General features: G+C 43.1%; 1 protein-coding gene across 7 annotated transcripts in view; it reads right to left on the bottom strand.

Moving 5' to 3' along the window:
* Window positions 1-4,540: 4,540 nt before the first annotated feature.
* PPEF2 (protein phosphatase with EF-hand domain 2) overlaps window positions 4,541-20,182 on the bottom strand; it is a 34,955-nt gene continuing 19,313 nt past the window's right edge. For 5 of the 7 annotated variants that reach the window (XM_034671675.1, XM_034671673.1, XM_034671672.1 and 2 more), the window contains 7 exons: window positions 18,076-18,459; window positions 15,670-15,855; window positions 13,951-14,093; window positions 10,581-10,687; window positions 9,439-9,602; window positions 8,408-8,495; window positions 4,541-5,960 (listed from right to left, as the gene is read on the bottom strand). In XM_034671675.1, coding sequence (XP_034527566.1) covers window positions 5,707-5,960; window positions 8,408-8,495; window positions 9,439-9,602; window positions 10,581-10,687; window positions 13,951-14,093; window positions 15,670-15,855; window positions 18,076-18,459 — 1,326 coding nt within the window. In that variant the 3' untranslated portion in view covers window positions 4,541-5,706. The remainder of the gene's footprint in view (window positions 5,961-8,407; window positions 8,496-9,438; window positions 9,603-10,580; window positions 10,688-13,950; window positions 14,094-15,669; window positions 15,856-18,075; window positions 18,460-20,182) is intronic. The other 2 variants (XM_034671677.1, XM_034671678.1) reach the window with 2 other exon arrangements.

Raw genomic sequence — 20,182 nt, 5'->3', positions numbered from 1 at the left:
CCTTTCTCTTTGCTTTTGGATAAGTCTTGCCAGTGGTCTGCCAATTTTATGGATTCTCTCAAAGAACAAGCGTCTAGTCCTGTTGATTTGCTCTAGTGTACTTCTGTTTTTAATTCATTGATTTCTNTAATTGATTGATTTCTGCTCTAATTTTGGTCAACTCCTTCCTTGTCAGTGGGTTAGGCCTGTCCCTCTGTTGCTGTTCCAGCTTCTTGAGGTGAGAATATAGAAACTGCATTTTAGATTTTTCTATTCTTTTGAGTGAGGCTTGGATGGCTATGTATTTCCCTTTTAGGACTGCCTTTGCAGTAATCCCATAGGTTTTGGACCGTTGTGTTTTCATTCTCGTTGTTCTCCATAAATTGTTTAAATTGCTTTTTGATTTCCTGGTTATCCCTTTGTTTTAATATTAAAATACAGATAGAAGGTTCGAGTTCTACAGAAATAAATGCTCACATTTAAAGCAATGATTATTAAAGATTTATGGAACGTTAATTATACCTGCAAGTGTATTCTGTGTCCAGGGGCAGGAGTAATTGTTTAATAAACAACAACAAAGCCCCAAAATACTTACAAATTGAAGACATGTCAAAAATCTCAAAACAGAAAGAGATTTTCATGACTATTGGTATATTCTTAGAAATCAATATTTTGGGGAAATATGAGCACTTCTTAAAATTATGCTTCCATTTTGATTAACATGGCTAAACTCTAATTCCTTGGATTGTCAGTGTTTTGGGTTCTTTATGCAACTATCCCAAAAGTTAGTGGCTTAAGATGACAATAACCATTTATTATATTTCATGATTGTGTGGGTTAACGGGGCTCAGCTGGGTGATTCTTCCGCTCCATGCGTTATCAGCTGGGGCTGCTATTGGCTGGGTTGGAACATCCAGCAAACCTAACTTTGTTCAGTTATAGGTGTGTTCCTGGTGGTCTTTGGCTGTCTGGCGTTGAATGCATGAAACATTTATGGTTTAAATACTCATTTCTTCTAACGTTTAAGAACTACCATTTGTCAAATTTTCTTATAGTATCGAAGAAGATTGTTTGATTATACACAATTACCTGGAAAGGTTATTAAAATGCTCCATTCTCTTTCAGTTACATATCTAGAGGAGGCTGGATTTTTTTCATATACTTCAGCCAACAAAACATATCACAGCAGATTGCCTGCAGACACAGATACAATAACGTAGCTGTCTTCTAATAAGCCAGACATTGAAGAGAATTTCATATATGTAAAACAACGCCACTATTCTCACTAATTTTTTTGGTTTGTGATATATAGTTAATCTTCTTTAAAATATGTTATTTATTGTCAATTTCTTCATTTTGATAACTCACTCTAGTGAAGATGGAGGAGGGTGATGGGAACATGGGCTCTCTCTGCATTACTTAACTTCTTATAGTCTATAATTATTTCAAAATAAAAAGTTTAAAAATATGTTGCTTATGTTAACATTTAATAGATATATTGTTCTTTTTAAACAATTAATAAGTATCTGAACTGTTTCTCGGTTTCAATTTCTAATACAGTAAACATCAACAAATAGAACTCATGTAAGGAAAAGCTCTTTGGGATCTTCAATAATTTTTAACAGTGTAAAAGGATCCTGTGATCAAAAACTTTGAGAATCGCTGCGATGTAGGTAATGGAGGAAGTGGGGAGAGTGAGGAATAATATGGCTTAGACTACTACGGAGGTAACAATGGAGGAGTAAGAAGAGGTTCATTCTGGATGTGTTTTGAAGGCAGAGTCAACAAGATTTGCAGATGCATTGGATGTGGGAAATCAGAAAAAGAGAAGTCTTTTGGGTTTTGTGTGTTTTTTGGTTTGTTTTGCATAAGGAAACTGGTAGGATGAAATTGACATGTAGTCAGATCACAAAGATCATGATTTTGGGGGGCACATAGGAGCTTATTTTGTAAATGTTAAGTTTCAAGTGTCCAGTAAAACTCCAAGTGAAGTGTGTACATTTCATCTCTCTCCATCAGTCTGTTACTACTACTTGGGGGTATTTGGCAGTTTCCTCATCTTAAATCTAAATTGTTAGGTTTCCGAATTGGCCTGTCACACTTAGAGTTAAACCAGTGCAAACAGCGCTTAAAGTCTTACCAAATAATCACCCTTCACTATTGCAGGGTAAACCAATTAGCTCAGCGGGACTCAAGCACGTTCAAATCACCTAGCGAGCATTTAAAAACATACCGATAGCATGGCCTCTTACCCAGAGGTTCTGATTCAATCTGGCTGGAGTGCGGTCACAGGCAGCCTATGTTTTAAAAGCTCCCCAGATGATTGTAATTAGCAGTTTAAGACCACATCACTGGATTAGAGGCATGATTTTGCTATTTCTTCCTCACACAATTTAAAAATTCCGTTTAAATTAAAACTCCCTTGAATCAACTCCCTATTAATTCACTATGCTAATCGAGAAAGGAAATCTTTTCTGAGCCTTGAGTGTGCGCATAGGACTTGCCCAGTGCGGGACACTGAGCCGGAAGGGTGTCAGACAGCAAACAGCGAGCGCCCCTGAAGAAGAAACCAGAGCAACCGCTTCCCAGAAAACTGGTTAGAATGAACAGAACAGCCTGATATGAATCTGTGATTGTGCTATCTACACTCAAGAAAGGACCTCCGGGTTTAGCAATCAGCCCAGCAAGCTCCACTACGACCAACCAGTTCTGGATTGACAAGCCAAGGACTTGTTTAAACTGACCCATCACTTGTGAACCTTTGTGGCTTTTGCCTTTATAAGCCCCACCCTTGCCTTTGTTCGGAGAGAGATGGTCTTCATGAGCATTGCCCCATAGCTCTATCTCACTGATGCTGAGTTATTCTTTTGTTTGTCTTATGAGTTATTCCTTTGAAGCCTCAGAGTATTTGTTTACCTTTAATCATGATGAAGTGGAGGATGTCATGAAATGACATGAAAATAACAAGCACTTTATTTGTTGAATTTGAGCTGTTTGCACAAGATGTGTCAGACAGATATAAACATGAATTCAGGGGTGCCCGGGCGGCTCAGGGGGTTAAGGGTCTGCCTTCAGCTCAGGTCATGATCTCAGGGTCCTGGGATTGAGCTCCAAGTCGAGTAGGGTTCCCTGCTCCACAGGGAGTCTGCTTCTCTCCCTCTCTCTCTGCCCCTATGCCCTGCTGGTGCGTGATCTCTCTAATCAATAAATAAAATCTTTTTAAAAATCCCATGAATTCACTAGTATACTTGACCTCTTAGTTACTAATTCAGGCAAGATAAACCCATGGGTCATACGTATTCACTAAAATATCTTAATTCTTCTCCGGATTGTACTCACTGATGGAAATCAAGACTTTTCTAGAGTAATAGAATAAGAAAATAAAACATTTTCCAAGAAGCAAGTTGTGTTTGTTTTCTATACTGTGGAGCAAATGACCACAAACTTAGTGGCTTAGAACAACACACATTTATTATATAATAGCTTTTGTGGGCCAGGAGTCTGGGCATGGCTTAACTGCATCCTCAGTTCGAGGTCTCACATGACTGCAGTCAAGATGTTGGCCAGGTTGCATTTCCATCTGGAGGCTCAATTACATCTGGACAAGTCTGGTTCCAAGCTAAATCAGGTTGCTTGCAAAGTGCGTTTCCTTACAGCTGTACGACTGAAGACCCCAGCTTTGTGTAGCCCCTGTTGGAAGCCATCCGTGGATCCTACAAGCTACCCATAGTTCCTTGCCATGTGGGTTCCTTCCACATCGCCTGTTGCTTCAGCAAGCCAGCTACGAGGTTCTTTTGCTCCAATCTACTAAAAAGAATTTTCATATGATGTAATGTAATCACAGGATTAACACCCACCACGTTTGCCATATTCTGTCAGTTAGAAGCAAGTCACGGGGGGCGCCTGGGTGGCACAGCGGTTAAGCGTCTGCCTTCGGCTCAGGGCGTGATCCCGGCGTTATGGGTTCGAGCCCCACATCAGGCTCCTCTGCTATGAGCCTGCTTCTTCCTCTCCCACTCCCCCTGCTTGTGTTCCCTCTCTCGCTGGCTGTCTCTCTCTCTGTTGAATGAATAAATAAAATCTTAAAAAAAAAAAAAAAAAAAAAAAAAAAAAAAAAAAAAAAAAAGAAGCAAGTCACGGGTCCTGCCCGCATTCACGGGGCGCATCACACAAAGGCATGAACACCCGCAGGCAGGAAATCACTGAGGGCAGGGAGCACTTTAGAGACTATTTGCCGCATAAGAAAAAGGGGTCGCTTGATGTCAAACCAGATGATCTGGTTCTGGCAAAACTGGAAAGAACATTGATGGGGCAGGGCTCCTGGTTCTGGTCCTGGCTGTGTCATGAAGTAGATCTTTACCCAGCTAGTTTTCTGGACCTCAACTTCTTTACTTTAAAAATAAAATGATGTGGAGAGACACTAAGTCAGAAATGTCGATTAAAATAGCACAGAAATACCATCGTTGGCCTTCAGCAAAAATTACAAATGATCGCACTCAGAGCTTGGGAGTTCGTGGATGTGCTCAGCCCTAGAAAGCAAACTGCCACTGAAATGCTCACGCCTGTGTCAGCTTGACCACGGGACGCCCAGATTTTTGGTGAAATGTTATTTCTGAGTATACCCCATGAGGTTAACATTTGAACTGGTAGACTGAGTAAAGCAAATTGCTCTCCCTAATGTGGGTGGGCCTCACCCTATTCGCTGTAGGCCCAGATAGAATAGAAGGCTGAGTGAAAGGATTGTCTCTCTCTGCTTTTCTTTGATCTGAGACATCTGTCTTCTCCTGCCTTTGGATTTAGGCTCAGACTAGTACTTACACCATCGGCCCTCCTGGTGCTTAGGCCTGCAGACTTGGACTGGGACCACACCACCATCAGCTCTCCTGGGTCTCCAGCTTGCAGACTGCATGTCCTGGGATTTCTCAGCCTCCATAATCATGTGAGCCAATTCCTTATAGGAAATCTTAGAGACTGATATGATGCTCTGACAAAGTAATCCATTCCTGGGATTTCATCTGAAGAAAATGTATAATTCCAAAGACTTTTGTAAAACGAGCCATATGCACAAAGTTATTAACCATGGTGTTATTGATAATAATGAAAAACTACAAACAAGGTACATGTTTCACCACTGGAGAATGGCTGAATAAATTACAGTGCGTCCATCTGAAAGAAAATGATGCAGCCATTAAACGAATCATCATGAGGACTATGTAGCAATAAAGGAAAGTATTGACAGGTAGATGTGAATTTATTTTTTTAAAAAAGCAGAACATTAAATTATATAAAAACTATTTTTTAACAAGAAAAAGTAAATAATGAAAAGAACCCAAGTTTGGGTCATAGGATTGCACAAACAATTTTTCATAACTTCCTTTATCAGTAAGACATTTTAAAAACAATAGTTAAAAGGTATAAAATGAAAACAATGAGGGGGTTGAATTATCAGTGGTTCTTAACTGGGGTGGACTTGAGAATTTAAATGTTTATGCCTGGGTCTTACCCTGTGAAACTTCTGAGATGGGGATGGAGTACCTATATATTTAAATACACACTCACACACACACACACACACACACACACACACACACACAGCTGATTCTGGTGCACACTGGTAGGCAATTTCTCAGCATAAAATTCCACAAATCTATGGTGAATAGGGAGCTCTTCCAGGGACAAGCTCAGTCTTGGTTACGAGGCACCATGGGAGACGGACACCAGGCTGTCTTAGTGTGTGCCTGGCTTACTGCAGCCACCGTCAGTAGTGCTTGTGGCTTGGCGGCAGTCTGAGGCCTCGCCCTCTGGGCAGGATTGCTCCACAAGGCGGAAGGCCTCCAGGAACTCATTGATGTCGATGTGGCCATCCTTGTTGAAGTCGATGCTCCGGGCAAGGTCACAGATGCAGTCATCTGTGATGTCAACGTTCATATGAGAGCTGAACAGCTTCCAAGTCTGTCTGAACTCGTCCAGTGAGATGAACCCTTACCAGAGAGAGGAATTCACGTCAGTGAGTTGGTCTAGTTTTCAATGTTCATTTCCTCTGACACTCTTGCTGGAACATCTGTTCCTTACTGATGAACAGAGACACCCAAGGCCTTGTATCTAGTTTACCAAGGGGGTGGCACAAAACCAATGGATCACAAGTGGTTCTCAACTTGGAGCAATTTTGCTTCCCTTCCTCTGGGGAAATTTGCCAAGGTCTGGAGGTGTTTTTGATGGTCACGACCGGGGTGGGGGTGAGTGTTACAGGTATATGGCAGGTAAACGCCAGGGATGCTGCTGAATATCCTGAGACACACAGGATGGAGCCCAAAACAAAGACTTATTCAGGCCAACATGCCAATAGTGCCTCCGCTGAGAAACCGTGCATTAAGTCATCCCAAACATATCGTTTATTTTGCTTACAAAAAGACTTTGGACCCATACATCTATGGTCAATTGTGTTTTTTACAAGGGTTCCAAGACCATTCGATGGGGAAAGAATTGTTCTTTCAACAGATGGTAGTGGACAACTGGATATCCTCATGTAAAAGAATGCAGCTAAACCCCCCATCTTGCATCACCAACAAAAATTGACTCAAAATGAATCAAAGGCCTAGTTGGGCGAGCTAAAACTATAAAACTCTTAGAAAAAAACATACCCGTAAATCTCTGTGACCTTGGATTATGTCAAAGTTTCTTAGATATGACACCAAAAGCACAAACAACAAAAAAAGATAAATTGGACTTTTTTTCTAATCAAAAAATTTTGTGCATCAAAGGAAACTACCAAGAAAATGAAAAGACAATCTATAAAGTTGGAGAAAATATTTGCAAATCATATATCTGATCATGGCATAATATCCAGAATCTATAAAGAACTCTCATAACTCAACAACAAAAAGATGAATAACTCAATTAAAAGATGGGCAAAGGATTTGAATTGACATTTCTCCAGAGAATATACAAAAATTTCCAATAAGCACATGAAAAGATGCTCAATATCATTGGTTATTAAGGAAATGCAAATCAATACCATGAGATACTGCACACCCAGCAGGAAGGCTATAAAAGCAAGTGTTGGTGAGGATAGGAGGATAAGGAGAAACTGGAGCCCTCAAACCTTGATAATAGGATTGTAAAATGGTATAGCCACTATAGAAAACAGTTTGGCAGTTCCTCAAAAAGTAAAGCATAGTTTCATCATATGATTCAGCAATTGCACTCCTAGGAATACATCCAAGAGAATAAAAAAAATATGTTCACATAAAAAGTTGTACACAAATGTTCATAGCATCATCATGCATAACAGCCAAAAAGTGGAAACCATCTAAATGTCTAATAGCTGATGAATGGATAAACAAAATGTGGTATATATATATATCCATACAATGGAATATTAGCCAGCTGTAAAGAGGAATAAAGAACTAATACATGCTACAACATAGATGAACCGTGAAAACATTATGCAAGGTAAGAGAAGCCAGACACCAAAGGCCATAATGTTGTAGGATTCCATTTATATGAAATGTCCAGACCAGGCAAATCCTTAGAGACAGAAAGCGGATTAATTGTTGCCAGGGGCTGATGGAGAAAGGACAGGGATGGAGAGTGACTTGTGTCTGGGTTTCTTTTTAGGGTGATGAAATGTTATATAATTAGATGGTGCTGATGCTTACACAACCTGGTGAATATACTAAGAACCAGTGAACCAAACATTTTAAGTGGGTAAATTATACAGTATGTGAACTATACCTAACAATAGGTGGAGAGAGAGCAGTAACATTGAAAAAGGTCTTTGGACCAGTGGGGGAACAGGGTGGGGGGGATACAAGACCTCCCTGTATATTTTTTGGTAATAGCCTGTGAATCTGTACTTATTTCAAAATAAGTTTAAAAAGAATACTTCGGGAGTGAGACTGTAAAAGCCTTTCTGCTGTAGGCACTCCTCATTACTTTATGGCTATCCCTGACACAACTACAAGAGACGGCACATCTTCTTTTTTTTTTTTTTTTAATTTATTTATTCGACAGAGATAGAGACAGCCAGCGAGAGGGAACACAAGCAGGGGGAGTGGGAGAGGAAGAAGCAGGCTCATAGCAGAGGAGCCCTGATGTGGGGCTCGATCCCATCACGCCGGGATCACGCCCTGAGCTGAAGGCAGACGCTTAACCGCTGTGCCACCCAGGTGCCCCGGCACATCTTCTAATCATGGTTTTTCCTATGAGAAGTTCTCATCCAGTTTGTCTCCATTCTTCTCTGCCCTACCCCTCTTCTATATGGATTGCTCGTAGTGCTCAAATACTTTTCTGTTTCTGCCATTTATTTATAAGAAGAACCATTATTTACTTTGCTCCCGAAGCGCTCCAGCAGAGAGCTCAATGACCAGGAAGGAGAAGGAAAGGCGGGTACGTGCTGTGCGTCAGAAGTGACAGCGCGTGTCTTTACCTGAATGATCACTGTCTATGATCCTAAAAATGGTCTCCAGGTTGGATCGGTTCTGATACAATGTTTCCAGCAAACTTGACTGTATGTTCTGCAAAAGAAAAGGCATGTTCTTTCTATATCTTATGTTTAGGCTTGTCCTACTATATAATTAACACACAATCAACCCTGACAATAAGATACGGTCGAAACAGCCCGAAGAGATTTTATCCCCAGCCCCTTCAGCCTACCGAATTATCTAAGGGTTTAAGAAGTACTTAGAGGGGCGTCTGGGTGGCACAGCGGTTAAGCGGCTGCCTTCTGCTCCGGGCGTGATCCCGGCGTTCTGGGATTGAGCCCCACATCAGGCTCCTCTGCTAGGAGCCTGCTTCTTCCTCTCCCGCTCCCCCTGCTGTGTTCCCTCTCTCGCTGGCTGTCTCTTATCTCTGTCAAATAAATAAAATAAATAAAATCTTTAAAAAAAAAAAAAAAGAAGTACTTAGAGCCCATGTTGAAAGTGTTCTAAAACTGATCCTGGTAATGGTAGCACATATGTGTGAATATATGAAAAACCGCTGAATTGTACAGTCTGAATGGATGAATTGGATGGTATGTGAATTATATTGACATAAAGGCATTAAAAAAAGTACCTAGCCCAAGGCCTCACATACATTATGCATTCAATAAGTATTTATTGAAAAAATCCTTTTTTTTTTTTTTTAAGTAAAGGAAGCAGGATGGTGCCAGGGGAGCCAGACAGACCTGGGCTTGAGTCCCAGTACTGTAATTTAGAAGATCGGTGAGCAGTGTCCTCGTAGGTATAATGGTGCTGATAATACCATACTCATGGGGGTAGGTATTTTGAGGATAATTTGAGGCAACATATGTAAGTCACTTAACACAAAACATGACATATAGAAACTCAACAAGTAGTCCCCTTTTCTCATCCACCTTCTTTTTGGGTTCTCAGTATCTGACTGTTTCTGAGTCAAAGTTCTCCACAGGGAGCTTCATGGTCCACAATATGGCTTCATCCAGCATCTTCCCACCATTACCTCATGGCTCAGTTGTTCTTTGGCCAAGTCCTCCAGCCAGGACCTGTACTCCAAGGTGTTATCTGTGGAGCTCCTCACCAGCTGTGGCCTCAGCATCCGCCATGGCAGTCCTAGACGCAGCACGGACTCCACGGCTTCTGCCCAGTCACTAAGGGTGATGAAACCTACAGCAAAGACACGCTTTGTTGACTTCTCACTTATAAGTCTAGTGTCCTGCCCCGCAATGCAGACCTTTTTATCCTGACATACTTCTTGTTGTCTGTAGGCAACAGAAATAATGGGCACTGTCACTGTTTTTGTGGGTCAAGGTAGAGTTTGCTGGAAACTAGGGTTGCAAGATAAAATACAGAATGCCCAGTTAAATATAATTTCAAAAAGACCACAAAATATATGGCCCAAATATTGCACGGGACATAATTATATTTTAAAATTATTTGTTGTCTATCTATAATTCAAATTTAATTAGGCATCCTGTTTTTATTTGATAAATCTGGCAACACTATTGAAAAGTCATACAACACTCCTGTAAATAATATCCTAAAACTATATAACTAGATACATCTCTCTCTCTATATATATATAAATATATATATATAAATATATATATAGCATTAGTTGTTGATACATATATGAACAGATATTGCTGTGAATTTATGATTGTTACTGCTATTTTCTAATATATATATATAGAGAGAGAGAGTCAATGTCTATTAGACATCCTGTTGAGTTGAGCAAAGACAAAATTTCTAGCTTTGATTATAGAACACAATAGATATGTACACACTAAGCAAGAACGAGAAGCCAAATCATTGATCTTTTGCTAATTTTGGATATATTCTTGTAACCTCCCCCACCTGATCCTTTTTGCTTAGTTCTGGCCTTGTCAGACTCCATTTCTTTTCACCATCTCCATCTATATTTAGCTAAATTCACAGTTAAAAGCTTGGAATTTTAAAGTTTAGAAAAGATAACTGGAAAATTAAGTTGAATAAAATGAAGAAAGTAGTCAAAGATGTCCTTTGATCATGAGTTCAACAAATATTGATGTGACAACTTCTGCCACAGTTTTTTTGTTTTGTTTTGTTTTGTTTTGTTTTTTTGGCCAGCTTCCTTGTAGGAATATTTTACTTGCTTGGTCTCACCAGTTTTATCTGCATCATGCTTCTTAAATTCACCAAGAAGATCGGAGGAATGAGCAAATAACTTTTCCCGCAGAGATCTCAGAGCTGCCTCCTCTACTCTGCTAATCCTGGGACAGGAGATGAAAACAAACATTTAAAAAAATTAACATAGAGGAAATAGTCATGGGTTGTTTTTCTTTCCACACTTCTCTTTCTTAACATCTCAACGTCCCCAGAGCTCAGTTTGGGGGAGAAGAGCTCAGTTTTTGAAGGAAGAGCTCCATCTCTTATTTCTCCCACTTCTCCCTGCTGGGCACAAACAGGCCCTGCCACTCTCCTTCCAAGTGCAGGACAGTGATTACAGAAAAGTTCTGGGAAAAGGCCACCTTTATGGTAAAGTTATCCTACTGTACTGCACCTCAATTTTCCCATCTGCAAAAGAGGGATAAAAATGGTACCTACAGGAAAGAAAGGAAAGAAAGGAAAGAAAGGAAGGAAGGAAGGAAGGAAAGAAAGAAAGAAAGAAAGAAAGAAAGAAAGAAAGAAAGAAAGAAAGAAAGAAAGAGAAAGAAAGAAAGAGAAAGAAAGAAAGAAAGAAAGAAAGAAAGAAAGAAAGAAAGAAAGAAAGAAAGAAAATGGTATCTACCTTATAGGATTATTGTGAAGATTAAAAAAGTAAACTCATATAAAGTACTTAGAAGAAAGCCCAGCACATTCAAAGCACTTAGTAAATGATATCTGTTATCATACTCACATGCTTTCCTAATAATGTATTATTATGTTAAATAGGCACAAGACAAGATTTATGAATAACAAAATAACACTAATTTAGTTTTCTCATTCTTACTGGATTAAAAGTGTAATGCTGGGCACAGCACTAGGCCCAAAGTAACTGTTCAAATATGTGTAGTTGAAAGAAAAAAAAAGATAAAAAGAGATAAAGGTAAATATATACTTTGTCCTGCCTCATTGAGGAACCAGCCATTCTATACATCATGACCAGATAACCTATCTTTTCAAGCGCTGTTACACACGTGCGCACACACACACACATACACACACACAGAGTTTCAGTAATGTTTGATGAAAACCTTCCTTTAGTTTAAGGTGTTTAGCATAATAGTCCTTAAGTGGGCTCCGTAGACCTAAAACTCATCCCTCATTTTATGGGCATATGAATGTATTTGCTTTTTCTGGAGGGAGTTCACTGTTTCATCAAAGGGTAAAATAAGTATGGGACTCCCTGGGGCACCTGCGTGGCTCAGTCGGTTAAGTGTCCGACCCTTGGTTTCAGCTCAGGTCATGATCTCAGGGTGGTGGGATCGAGCCCCACATCAGGATCCGACTCAACGGGGAGTCTGCTAGAGATTCTCTTCCTCTCCCTTTGCCCCTCCCCTGCTTGTGCACGTTCTCTCTCAAATAAAAAAAGAAATCTTAAAAAAAAAAAAAGAAGTATGGGACTCCCTCTCCCCCTGCAAGAGTTTACAAACCATTGGTTTGGCAAAGCATTTAAACTGTCTTCTGTTACGTTGTCGTCATCCACCATTATCATGCAGGGATAGTACGGTGATGCTCTCAGGAGCTGTCTAGATGTACAAGGCTCTCTTTCTACATCAAGCAGCAAATAGTGAACACTAACTAAACACAGCTCTGCGGGGATTATCTCAGTCCTCCAACACCCACGGAGGTAGGTCCGATTGTTATGCCCATTACAAAGTAATTAATCCAAGGTCACATAGCAAATACGGGGTAGGACCAGCAATCAACCTTGACAGGTGAACTCTAGGCAGGCTAAGCTATAGTTGTGAAGTGCAGATATGAACCAAAAGTAAATGGATGCTGAATGAGGCCTCTTCTAAGAAAAACACATGATCTTGACTTTATGGACACTAGGCCATCAATTATGGATGGTCAGAGACATTTCCCCCTTACTTCTGCTCCAGGGAGTTGAAGTTGTTGGACAAGTGATTTCTGGGTAAATTAGGTGATGTTTACTTTCTCTAATACAATCAATGACTATTGCAAAGAGCTCTGTAATTACATTACTAAAACATATTCCTTATAGGATTCCCTACAGTAACTTCTTTTGTAGTGACAACACCTAAATCCTATGGAATCGGGCGTTCCAGCTGCCTGGGGCCCAGCCCCGGAGATCCTGCTGTGGTGGGGCTGCGGTGAGGCCAGGGTGGCTGAGTTTTGGTAAAGCTCCCCTGGTTGATGCCTCTGCATAGTAGGTCTGACTATCACTTAATGAGTTTAAATTCTCATATAAAACTTCTTGAGTGATGCCGGCCTTGATTTTTTAATAACTTGAGTGTTTAAGAACTCTCGATATTTAATAACTCAAGAGTGATTTAAAATAAGGCACTTTTACAGCACTCGCACAAAGCAGATACTAGATATTAATGTGCTCTCTTTCCACTGGGTTTATGTTAACTTTGTTTTGATTTCTAATTAGTTCATCTGGTAATTAAAGACGCTTGTTCAGCAGCACTGAAGCTGCATCTGTGAGCAGCTTAAGTCCTCTGGGACCATCTTCTTTGTGGGAGGCAGTAGCACATGTCAGTTAAGTGTGTGATTTCTGAAATAAGACTGCCTGGGACAAGGCTTGCCTTCACCGTGTATTAGCTGTGGGACCACGGGCCAGCTGACTTAACCTGTGTTCCTTAATGATCTCCTCTATAAAACTGAACTTCGTATGTATTTCATAGGTTCATTGTGTGACAATACATGTAAATTCTTTATAATAGCACTTAGTGGGTGGGAAGCTCTCAGCTAAGGTTAGAACTCAGAATCATCTCAACAGAAGCCATGTAGGTAATATTATACACCTCCTTCCCAGGAAGAAAAAGGCACTGTCAACAAATATGCAGACTGAAACCCATCTGTCAAAACCCTAGAAAACAAAGAACCTTTGGCTGTGGCTTATGGGGTAACACAGACCCTTTAAGGATGAGAGAAAACTGGAGTGACCCTGAAAGATTCAGCAGCCTGGTATACGGACTTTACCCAATATGCACCCATGGAGAATAACTTCTGCAGGAAGCAAATTCGTTGCTTCCACTAATGATGGTGGTATAGATCTCAAAGTGTATGGAGGAGAAGGAAGAGGCCCCTGCTATTGCTGACACAACTAAATGTTGTTGTTGTCATTGTTTTAAGTAGGTTCCCACCCAGCGTGGAGCCCAGTGTGGGGCTTGAACTCACAACTCTGACAGCAAGACCTAAGCTGAGATCAAGAATCAGATGCTTAACTGACTAAGCCACCCAGGTACATAAATTTTGAATTCTCACTTAGAATTGGGATAAATGTAATGATGCTAGACATTTCAGAGTTTCTACAAACACCATAATTCTGTGTTTCTGAAAACCAGTCATTAACAAGCCTTGCCTTTGCCTCATAGTCAACGTGTGGGTGGCCTCGTTAGCTTGATACTGCACGATGTATGGGGTCAGGGCCGGCCCCAGCTTGACGTAGGCCCCTCTGTTACTGCCAACTTCATAGTAGTTGGAGGCAGAAAAGATGGTTAACACCTAGATCAAAACAGAGAGAGAAAGGCATTCAGGTTCACTGAAGAACTCTTCACCCTCAATCTGATAGGGCCCAACCCGATTTCAGGGGCTACTCCCCCTCCTTGACCTCAACTATGGATCTTTTTACATTTTTAAAGTCATCAATGCTAGTAAGGCAGGAGTTGTCATTCAAGTAATAACAATTTGAATTCTGATAGGACATCCATAACATGATATCCTTTTTTCAAGATTTTATTTATTTATTTGAGAGAAAGAGAGAGCGAGCACACAAGAGAGAACACAAGCAGGGAGGGGCAGAGGGAGAAGCAGACTCCCCACTGAGTGGGGAGCCCGACATGGGACTCAATCCCGGGACTCCAGGATCATGACCTGAGACGAAGGCAGACGCTCAACCGACTGAGCCACCCTGGTGCCCCACAACATGATTTCTTCACCTTTTTATCTCAAGTACAACAGCAGGGGTCAGACAAAACACTTCATTTGGTTTAACTTAGAGGGAAGCTGGATGTGATAAATTGGGAAGCCATTACCAGCGGCACACCCGGTATGAAAGCTGGTGGGAGGCCTCACCACAGAGTTTCCCACAGAGTACTGTGTCTCCTAAGATGCCCTGTGAGAGAAATTTCGATGTTGGTACATTGGGGAATGGTAGACACTGCATCTCTTCTTGGAGATTTACAAGGAATATAGGAAACCAAATGTTCTCGGAAGTGCTGCAGTAGACAAACTTGTATTAACCAAATATTTCTTAGATTAGTTGATCTCACTTTTTTCCCCCACATGGAAACCTGTTATTCTCCTGCAGAGTTAGTTGTCCTAGCAATACTCTCGTCCTAGTGGCCCTGGGCTAGGCAAGCATGGTAGGATTAAGATGTGCAAAGATGAGTCACGACATTAAATACACTCCTGAGAAGACAGACAATCCTGAATCTCTGCTGGGGCGCGATGCAGAAATCCCATCACCCCGTCATGTTGTCTGAAGTACGGGTCAGCGAGCCATGTGACTTCAGGAACGGAGATGTGGCTGTGAAGACACCAGGCCATATTTCCGTCCATGAGATGGGACAATATCTGCCCCTCTGTTCTCCTCTCAGGGGACCACTGAGTAGTGGCAGCAATCAAATTTTGAGATTTAAAAGGCTGTGAGGGGTGCCTGAGTGGCTCAGTCAGTTAAGCATCTACCTTCGTCTCAGGTCGTGATTCCCAGAGTCCCGGGATCAAGCCCCACATCAGGCTCCCTGCTCAGGGGGAACCTGCTTCACCCTCTGCTGCTCCCCCTGCTTGTGTGCTCTCTCTCTCTCTCAAATAAATAAAAATAAAATCTTTAAAAATAAAATAACATACTTTGAAAGCATTAGCCATCAAATACATCAATCAATCAATCAATCAATCAAGAGGCTGCAAAAGGCAAGGATCAGTGACTGTAAAGGACCTAGTTGCCTTGAGCGAGTGGAGAACAAACTCGAGGCATGGCTGATGGCGAGCAGCTGAGCCCCCGAGCTCGCCCGCGCTGCGGGGGGAGGGGGGGGGCGGGCGGTGCAGACCACTCCCGCGCCACCGTGGACCGGGAGCCCACCTTGCGGCTGTGGCAGAACTCGTAGCCCTCAGGTTTGCACTCGTGGGAGCGGATCAGGAACTGCAGGTTGTATTTCTGTAGCAACTGTTCTGTCACGTTAGGTCCAAAGTAACAGCCTCCTCCTCGAATGGTGTTGGCCTTGCAGCCGTCCTGGGTCATGGGATCACTCCACAGGATATCGACCACCTGCAGAGACCAAGAGATGGTTTCGTTCCTAGACTCTACTCAGAGATTCAGAGTCATTCCTATGAATGGAGGAGGAGAAGGAGGAGGAGTAAAAAGGCGGAGGAGGAGAGGAAGAAGGTGATACAAATATTGGATAAAAATAAGTGAATAATTTTCCATAGGATCAATATTTGACATATGCTCATATATATTTTTAAAGATTTTATTTATTTATTTATTTATTTATTTATTTATTTTATTTATCAGAGAGAGAGAGAGAACAAGCAGGGGGAGCAGCAGAGGGAGAAGCAGGCTTCCCTGCTGAGCAGGGAGCCGACCTGGGACTCAATCCTAGGACCCCGGGATCATGACCTGAGCCGAAGGCAGACGGTTAACCAACTGAGCCACCCAGGTGCCCCAACCTATGCTTATATTTTGAACCCCTGAGGTTCCAGAATTTTTTATTTCTCACAGAAGGAACGTATGTATGCACATATTATTTGACAAGTGTGTACCCACTTTCTTGGAAATAAATCTTCTGTGACCACAGGGAAAGGGAGGGAAAACTGAATGGAAAGAAATTGGACAGGGATACAAACCATGAGAGACCCTGGACTCCGGGAAACAAACTGAGGGTTACAGAAGGGGGCGGTGGGATGGGGTAACCCAGTGATGGGTATTGAGGAGGGCACATGTGGTGATGAGCACTGGGTGTTATACGCAATTAATGAATCGCTGAACACTACATCAGAAACTAATGATGTACTGTATGTTGGCTAACTGAACATAATAATAATAATAAAATCTTATGTGAAAGCTCAACATGTAAACCAGATAAAAAGGGAGCTGCTCTAGGAGAAGTCTTCCGTTAGCCCTAGTGCTCTGGGCTCCTGGACATTTGCTGCAAAGAGAAGGCAGAAGTCGTGGGACTGGCAACATGACCTCTCCTGCAGCATTCACAAGGCCCCAGCTGTGGTCCTGGAAAAGTGCAATCAAATGTTTCAGTTCTTCAAGTAATTTCAGCCTTTTCAAAAGAATTTGCAGAAGAGCTGAGCAACTTTTCCAGCAATTCAGGTTCTACCCTTTTGTTACTACTCAGAAAACACTGAGGACCAATCATCTGTAACTTACATGAAATAATCGGGCGTATTTTGGTTGTTGACACCCAATGCTTTCTAAAGGTATTTTTGAGGGGAAAAATGCATTTGATTTGTAAATATCGGAACATTATTATTGAGTCACGTTTCTGCGAAAGGAGAGACTTGATTTTAAAATTTCCATTCTACGTTGATGCTGAAGCCCAGGATCGATAGCTCAGGGAGAATATAACGTAAACTCACCATCTCTCTCTCCGAGGTTTCCAGCTTCGGAGTCAGCTGCCACTCCTTTTTCTCACCACCCTCCATCCAATCCATCCACAAGGTCTGCTAATTTTAGCTCTTACCTAATTCTGAATTCTCTCCTTTACTTTATTGGATGAACCATAAAAAACGGCCAGGGTTGTAGGTCAGAAGCGGTTGAACACCACCAGCAAGTTCCCACAGTGCTACTAACAGGGAGCACCAGCTCACGACGTGGACGCCCCACATGGACTACAAGTACCCCTGCCACAGCCTTGCCCCCGTGAAATGGGCCCTCCCTGCGGCTGCCAGAGTCCTACTTAGGGAACACTGCGAGTGCCTACTCTGTGTTCATTCTCCTTCTTCCTTCCTGCTAACAGAACTCTGGTGAGGTGTTTGGGGTGGCAATGGGCCTCGCTGAACGCGTGCTTTCCCAGTCCCCTTGCAGCGAGGGGTGGCTCTATGGCACACTTCAGAGACTCTGGAAAAGCCTTCAGTAGCCTGATAACAGAGGTCCATGGAAGCCGTTGACCTAACCCACTTGGCCTTGAGCTACAGTAGCCATCCTTCTGACACAGTAAAAACAAAACATCACGGAATAGCATCTAGCAAGTCCTGGCTCACCTTCCTACCCCAATGAGGCTAGGGCACTAAGCCACGTTTACTCAGGCAATAGAGCCCACCTGCCATAGCCTCCCGTCTTCTACGGAACTCTAAAATATGTGAGTTATTAGGCAAATACTAATATCCTTCTGGGATGTTCTAACCCCAGGGGGAGAGGGACAGGGAGGTGGGAAAAAATACCCTGAATTTACAGGGAGGGAAGAGATTCGTTCCGTTTTTTAAAAGCCCCTCCCGAAGACAGCCACACTCCAGGGAGCCGCCCCCGGCCTCCACCCACCTGCTTCCACTCCTCCTGAGTGGGCTCGGGCGGCTCCTCGGCTTCCGAGTCGGCTTCCGGCGTGCAGAGCAGGGGCTCCCCCTGCGCCGGGCTCACCGGGAGGCCTGCCTGCCGCCGGCACCTGTCCAGCTCCAGGTCCACGGACCGCCGCGCGCGCCGGGCCGGCTCCTTGGCGTCGGCCGGGCAGCTGCAGGGGATGCTGGAGGAGCGGCCGGCCCGGGGCGCCCCAGAGGCGCCCAGGCGGAGGGGGGAAGCCGGGAGAGAGCGGGTCTGGGGCAGAAACCACGGCGTGGGTCGCCCTGCGCCGCTCGGCGGGGTGGCCTTCTCCTTCGTCGCCTGTTTCCCGTTCTCCTTTCTCGTTTTGCGCCTCAGGGTGGAAACGATCTAAAAACGTCCAGAGAAGACACAGATGCTGCGATGAAACCGGAGGTGGTTTCCTGAGTAGCCCCTCCAGGTCAGCGCCCCTCGCGCGCGGGGGCTGCAGACACGCGCTCGTCCTGGCTCCGGGCTCGGCAGGAAGCCTCTGCAAACGGTCAGGGCAGTTGCATACTGCAGTGGTATTAAAGCGCGTGATCCCTGGACTTACATTTTTTTGTTCGTACTGCATTTTTCTAGTACTTCATATGTACTGAATTTTACAAAAGTTTTGATCTGTGACAAACTGGAAATTTATAAAACCTGGTCTCCTGCCACAGGTAATTCGAGAAATACTAAACGAGGCCACTGTTTTCTCTAGGAACCTAGTGAATTTTAGACAAGGATGGGAAAGGGCACATCTCAGGAAGGTGCTAAAACAAAGGAGAAGAAATGCTGCTTTCGGCTGAAAAATGTTGGGGTAGGAAACACTTGGTGCTTTGCTGTGGGAGACTCAGCACTTCATGGCATCTTCCAGGAAGTGCTATCTTACCTGGTGAGGAAGGGAGGGGGCACCTCTTTTCAGTCTGGACCTAATTGGAAAGAAACTCTTTTTGCCAAAGACACCGAGTATGGTCCCTGACTCACAGGCATCATGGTACTGGGACTAGGCTGACGAGGGAGCCACAAGCTGGAATTCTGATCATGGGAAAGAGAGGGGTCGGGCCACAGAGCAGAGCTGTGACTCCAGCCACCATTCCTGGCATGGTCACATGAGCCGAGGACACAATGAGGGACACAACACTGTAAGGATATCAAGGACAGAGGTCTGGCTCACAACGGGAACTCTCTACAAGCGCATAATCAAAAAATGAGAAGAATCGATTTCTGCAAATCGACGGAAGGACTGTGATCCACGAAAGCCATGTCCTGGTATGGACTGGCTTAGGACAAGGACACAGGACACTCAGAGGGTCAGCAGAACCTGGATGATGTTTCAAGAGGACTCCAGATTGAATAGAACAGAACAGAGGTGTTCTCTAACTTTGGACAAGCACTGATGACTTCCTAGGCAGCTTAGCTCTGGGCATAGAGAGTGAAAGGCCACCAAACGCGAATGGAGTTGTAACCCCCTCCTTCTCTCCTTGTTGCCATTCAGAGTGAGGGCCGGACCAGGACAACTGGTAACTTTTCCATCCTTGGGTAACTTTATTTTAAGGATGTTATTATCTGCCCTCAAGAGGCATCCCTAACTTATTTTTAAGGAGAATAACAGCATTAATATGTATTGAACGCTTTCAAATAGGTGCTATGCTGGGCACTTAACATGAACTCATTGATTAGCCCTCGCACCCCTGTGAGATAGCATCCTCATTTCTAGCACAGGTGAGGAACGTGAGGCACAGTTACTAGAACATTACCAGGACTGAATCCAGATCTCTGACTCTGGGGCTCCTACTTTTGTGTTTCCCTCCCAAGGGATCCCTGGACTCGGCACAAACGGCTACATCACCCCTCCCCAGAGCCTGGCAAACCAACTATTGGGAAGTTAGCTTTTTGCTAAGCTACAGAAAATAAACTGTTCTTTAGCATTCTTTCCCAAAGTCCCTACTTCTCCTCTATCCATTAAATGTGATTCTTCCCATGAGATCATCTGCTTTATCGTGACTTGCTGTCTCTACCTCCAGTCATAGATACGGTAGAACAGAATATTTGAATTAAAAAAAAAATAAGGTGCCAGACATCATGCAGA

Source organism: Ailuropoda melanoleuca, chromosome 11 (genome assembly GCF_002007445.2).
Source record: "Ailuropoda melanoleuca isolate Jingjing chromosome 11, ASM200744v2, whole genome shotgun sequence".
NCBI lineage: Eukaryota > Metazoa > Chordata > Mammalia > Carnivora > Ursidae > Ailuropoda > Ailuropoda melanoleuca.
Note: the sequence above shows the minus strand (reverse complement) of the source record. Positions and strands in the feature narration are given on the sequence as shown.